A 6,000-nucleotide genomic window follows, 5' to 3' on the forward strand; every position below is an offset into this window, starting at 1 on the left:
TTGTAAAAGATGGTGTCTCCTGTTAGCTGATCAATAGGAAGCAGTTCTGGAGGCCATTCCTCTGCCTACAAAGGAATGACTATTACTTAACATATTGTGCATACACTACAACCGTATCTAGGTCAGGAGACCCAGTTCCAAGGTGACTGTCCCCTGACTTGTGTATGAAATGTAATGTGCCGCTTGTTTGTCTCTTGTTGTACCTTCCAGTGGTTCAAAACATACACTTATATTTTGTTTTGGTTCTTTTCACTGCCAGGGTCCATTCAATCTCAAATGGCTTAGAAAAAGCCCCTGCACATGAAAAAAAACCACCGCCAGATTGTTCCTCTATTACTGATGCCCGCAACAATGAAACTCAGTACCTGTTTTTCAAAGATTTAGACAGTCATCTAGATCTGAAATTTAAAATGCCAGATAATCAAGCACGACAAGTAAGAGGCACCTTTTTCATAAGTTATTTCTTCTGTTCTGTGTGTGTCTCTGTCATTGCTATAGATATAAGATCTTCAGGATCTGACAAATTTGGGTAATAAAAGGTGAGCCTCATCCCTCAGAGTGATCAATGCTTTCAGCATGACAAAACCATTGCACATGAGGGCTCTTAGCATTGGGTTGAAGTATTCTGAGTGCCTTTCAATGTGTGTCATGTAATGTAGTCTCTTCAAAAGCCTATCAGAAGTATGTGGAACAGACTGATAGTTAATCTAGAAAGTTCTACTTTATTTTAAAAGATCTAAGGACCATAAGGAAATAAAATAATTGGGTTTATTTTCTTTCTTATTGTTTAAGATAGCCAGCAGATTACCAAATCAGTAATTTTGATTTGTTTTTTTTCCATCTGTTGCCCACTGCATTTTCTAACCAACCTTTATAATCATTCTCTCCTTCCCTAAGCTACTGATAGCATATCTATACAGGTCAGCCCTGTTAACTTTAATACAGAAGAAATCTAAGTTTTAGGGCCAAGGGACTTGAGGAATCCATACAGGCACATCCTGTAAAATGTATGTTTGAAACCATCACTTTAAAATCACTCATCTATTTTGTTAAATGTTTTTTTCATGTTCAGATCTTGCATTCTCGCATCAATAATCAAACTATTACAGAGGAGCAAATAGGAGGATTCATCTATCATGCCATTAAAAAGGTGAGACAAGAATTGTGAAGTGACATTTGATTGTCAATAAATGCTGGAATTTGACTTGACTAATTCACTGACACAAGAAGTTAACAGATACCTTGCCTGGTGAATATAGCAGAATGGTAGACCTGTCATGCTTATGTTCCTTTTTTCCACTTTTTGTCTGCCTTGTCTGTTTAGACTGAATGATCTTTGGGGCAGAAACCATTTAGTGTTCATACAGTACCTAGCACTGTGGAGCCCCGGTCTTGTTTTGGGGTTTTTGAATTCTGCCACAATACCAAAGACAGCAAACGTCCAGGGGAGGGAGGATTTTTTTGAAGAAATCATGTTAAATCTTGGTAAATGTAAAATTAACCTTGTTGCACTGCTTCTTAAATCAGGTGTATATATGTGCATCCTTTTTTCAGGGTCTGAACATAGTATTTTTTGCATCTCTTACTTGCACATAAGTAGGAAAATAGTGGACCTTCTTACTCCTGATTTTCTTTAAGTGACCATCCTGTGCATAGGTCTTCTTACTGCAGTAATATCCAGTTATTTTATAGCCTTTACACTGAAAATCTTCTCTGACTAATTAACTTCCTAGTCAGTCAGCTGTTGGCATAAGCACACTGTCATGCTTATGCACCTCAGTTGCAAAGTATTGGAGGCATTTTCAGAGCAAGACTATAGCAGTTGGCATCATCGTCTTCCTGGAGAAATACTACATCAGCCTACAAAAGGTTTGATCTTTTAAATGTATTTAAATGTCAGCCTTATGTTGAGAGACATCATGTTAAAGTCTCAACAATATCCTTACCATGCCAGAGATAGAAAGGTCTTGCTTGTATGTCTGTTTTAGATTGTGTGGAGGGAGAGGAAAGGAACTGTGCACACTGCCTTGCAACTATTCTCAGTGAAAATATGCAACTTAGATGTTTGGGAGGGAGGATCTTTGCATCTTGTTAAATTGGTAAAGAAATCAGTAGCCTAAAAGCTGTTTCTCATGGCATGCTCCAAAAGTGTGTGTATGGAGGGAGTGAAGGTACCAGATGTATTTTATTTTGTGAAGGACTTTTTACATGGTATCTTGGAGCAGGGCCTTTAGATTTTTTTACATCTACAGACTGTTACCCAAGAAATGTCAGGCAAAAATGTTTTATAGTGTATTCAAATCATTCAGTGCATCTGATGATAGCAGTAACGCCCTCTTTGTCTAAGGCTGACTTAAACCAAAATTGTTCCTTCAATATTGTGATGATTGTTGCAGTTGAATTTCTTATCTACATTGTGTAAACACCTAAGACTGGTCTGTCTGGAAGAGAAAATGTTTTACATTGTTTTGTCCATTTGATAGCACTTCATAGTTTCATTACTTCTTTCCTATAAAATGAGTTTCTTGGTCAAAAGGAAGGTAGGTGTATTAAGAATATTTGATTATGCATACTGTCTGTCCCCCAGTCCTTCATCTGTGACTTTCTATTTTAAATTGTGAGCCTTTTGTGGCAGTGACAGTCTTGCTGCATGTTTAGGCAGTATACTGCACCTTATCCATAAAACAAATGAATAGAATTTTTTCCTGGAAAATGTGAGTCTGAAGCCTCAATATGGTAAGGAGACTAGGGATCAGATAGGAGATCTAAAACTACTTTTAATTCCTTTTTGATCTAGACTGGATTTTTCATGTCCATAACCTCCCTGTTGTAGTACATGCATGTGATGAAAAAGATCTTGCATGTTGGAAAGGCCAAGGACTGGGAATGGCTACTTTTGTGGCTGTTATACATAACTGGAAATAGTTAAATGCAACTCTGTGACTCCAGTGCTAGCTCAATGACCTTGTCAACCATTAGCTGCTAACAAGTTATAGTTCAACTGGCGTTACTTCACTTGGCCTTCAAATGGTAAGCTAGCTACTAGGAGCCACAGTGTAGTTGAGTTTATGGCAGGTGTTTGTGCCTTGATGGAGCATTGACTTGTTTTTTCTCCTTCCCCCTGCTCCTCCTAGCCAAGGGATCCTCTATGGCTTGTACTGAATGAGGCTGGACTCTATTGGCGTGCAGTTGGAAACAGCACCTTTGCTGTCACTTGCTTGCAAAAAGCATTGAATTTAGCTCCACATGAATATCAGGATATTCCTCTAGTAAATCTAGCCAACCTTCTGATTCATTATGGCCTTCACCTGGATGCCAGCAGGCTCCTGCAAAAAGCTTTGGACATCAATAGTTCTGAGGTAAGATTTAGCTTTTTGTATTGGCTCAGTGGTAAATAAAAATTCCTTCTTTCTTGTTAGTTCACTTCATTAATCTCCAAATGCAGGTTTCTAGCTCATGAATGCAATTCGGCTTCAGGTGTGTAATTTGGAATTGGTGCTACATTGTTAAATTTACGTCAGGAAGATAAAGTGCCAGGTAACACTGGATGCTTAAGGTATAAATGTCTAGAAGGCTAAGTGGCTTGAGAGTTGCCTCTCAACATACAGAAGTTGACTGAATTGGTTTTCATGGTGTTATGAATTCAGATGCTGACACTGCTGGTCACTGTGTCATTATATATACCTAAAATAGAAATCCATGATGCTATGGGAAAATTTTATCTTGGGTTAGAAATCACTACTGATTAGAAGGTGTTTCCAATAGAGGTGGATTATAGAAATAGTCTGGAAATTCTTGACTCCTTTATAACAAACTCCTCGCTGTCATGCCTGGATGTTTTTTGTTAACCTCATGTCTTTTTCTTAAATTTCCTTGCTCTTCTTAATGTCAAGACTTAGGCCATCTTGGGAAAAGATTAATTTGCAAGGGTTTAGATGAACTTTATTACTAATAATTATGACTATAATAATTCTTTTATTTCTAAACTTTGTGAGTAGCTTGACATTTTGTAGCCTGCATTTGCTTAGAAGATGAGTTTCTCAAAGAAAAGACCTAGAATTGCTACATTCTTAGTGCATTTTAAACTCTTCTACTTGTGTTAGGATGGAGAAGACTACTGGATTGGCCAAAAACAACTGTGTAAAAGGGGAAAAAAGAGAAAACCCAAAGTAAAAGCAGTTGATCAATATAATTCCAGTTTCCTGTGGGCAATTAGATGTTTCACAATCAGCCCATTGAGTCTTTGCAGATGGTGCCTCTGGGAAGCTTGCATGACTTTTGCCCACACTGTGCTTGTTAGTCAGATAAATAGAAGATTTGAATTACAGGGCTGCCAGTCCTCTAGCACTATATTCACTTTAAACTAAACAGAGGCAAAACAGAATCAGCTGTGTAATGTTAAATATATTTTAATATAAGTGAGCAACATTTTTTCAGTGGTTTGAAAGTGAATGAAACCAATGCTATCCTATAAGATAGCATTCCAAAGAGGAAGAGGGTAGCAAGAAAGAAATAGCAATGAGTGAGGAAGCAATTGTATTAGACAAGCTTAAAAGTGGAGTGGAATGGGGGAGAACAGCCTCTGGGGCATTAAGACCCAGATTACATGAGCAGAACCTTTTTCATGTGACACTTGCAAACTTACTGCAGTTTTAAGAATAGGAGTATCACAATCGAGTTTGAGTTCACACTGCTGTCATCACAGTAGTGTCAGTTAACTTACCAGAAACTATGGCATTGGCTACGGCACTAACCTAGTTGATATTTAAAGTGAATTTTCTGCAAAGTAAGGGAAATTCCACATGAACAAGAAGGAATAGGGCAGGATGATGATGAAGGGCTTATGTGAAGTAATGTGCAGTGAATTGCTAGAGGCACCAAAGAAGTAAGTAATACCCAGTGGAGATCAGAAATAAAATTGGACTTGCTAACCACAATTGGATGAAACATCAGACTGATGGATTTAAATTAACTCTGTTCTGGACATGGATTCATTTTTTATGAATTTTGCACAATTGGTAGAAACTTGAACAAGCATCCTTTGGAAGATGTGTTTTAATATTACAAGGAACATTTTGAAAGCTGGAGCTAGTTTAAAACATTCCAAGAGAATGAATTTTTCGTCTAGTCAAGGAAATCGTTTGCCCCGTTGTATTAGTATGGTCAGTTGCCTACCCGCAGAGTTCATACCCTTTTAAAAACAGCCCTTCGCTTTCAAAAGGGATTTTCTGTCTTATAGAGAGAAACATAAATGTAATCTTAATTTTGTCAGGAGTTAAACTAGTGAATTTTTTTAAAATGCACTCTGAATGGGGCAGAGTTTTTGGAGCATGTCTGCTAACATTAATCGGAAGATATAATAGTGTCTTTTATTTTGGGAATATTTTGGCAAGAGCATTGAGTATGTGTGTCCATTTACTAGTATTAAGAATCAAACAGTAGGTTGAGACATACAGACCAACTTAAAGCTGTTGTGATAGTCAGTAAATGAGTAATTTAATATTACATCTACCTGTATGTGTATCTCAGCTAGAAAAATGAAATCCTAAACAGAGCCAGTGTATTGCACTAGTTCTAATTCTACTGCCAACACTTTAAGCTGTTTGTTCTGTGTTCTAGGAATTAATAGTCCCCATCTTTAATATAAAGATGACATCCTTTATAAGCTGTTTGTTCTAGATCAGAGGTTCCCAAAGTAAAACCCACAGGCCAAAATCAGCCTGCAGTTCCTTTGCACCCGCCATTCAGAATTACCCCTTTGAAATGGGGCTAAAACTTGCCCCTTTGAAATGGACCAAAACTTTGGGAACCTCTGTTCAAGCCGCTATCATAGAATCATAGAAGTAGGGTCGGGAGGGACCTTGTAGATCTTCAAGTCTGACCCCCTGCCTGGGCAGGGGAAAAACTGGGCTCAGATGACTCCAGCCAGGTAGGCATCAAGCCTCTTCTTAAAGACCCCCAGGGTAGGAGCCAGCACCACTTCCCTTGGAAGTTGGTTCC

At 38.1% G+C, this 6,000-nt stretch overlaps 1 protein-coding gene across 1 annotated transcript in view; it reads left to right on the forward strand.

The window, feature by feature from the left end:
- Positions 1-6,000, forward strand: part of TTC17 (tetratricopeptide repeat domain 17) — a 105,133-nt gene that overhangs the window by 51,022 nt on the left and 48,111 nt on the right. Inside the window, exons 13-15 of the mRNA XM_019551742.1 lie at positions 260-434; positions 1,073-1,150; positions 3,135-3,359. Of these exons, the coding sequence (XP_019407287.1) occupies positions 260-434; positions 1,073-1,150; positions 3,135-3,359 (478 nt within the window). The remainder of the gene's footprint in view (positions 1-259; positions 435-1,072; positions 1,151-3,134; positions 3,360-6,000) is intronic.

This window comes from Crocodylus porosus, unplaced genomic scaffold, assembly GCF_001723895.1.
Source record: "Crocodylus porosus isolate Cpor-Errol unplaced genomic scaffold, CroPor_comp1, whole genome shotgun sequence".
Lineage (NCBI taxonomy): Eukaryota > Metazoa > Chordata > Crocodylia > Crocodylidae > Crocodylus > Crocodylus porosus.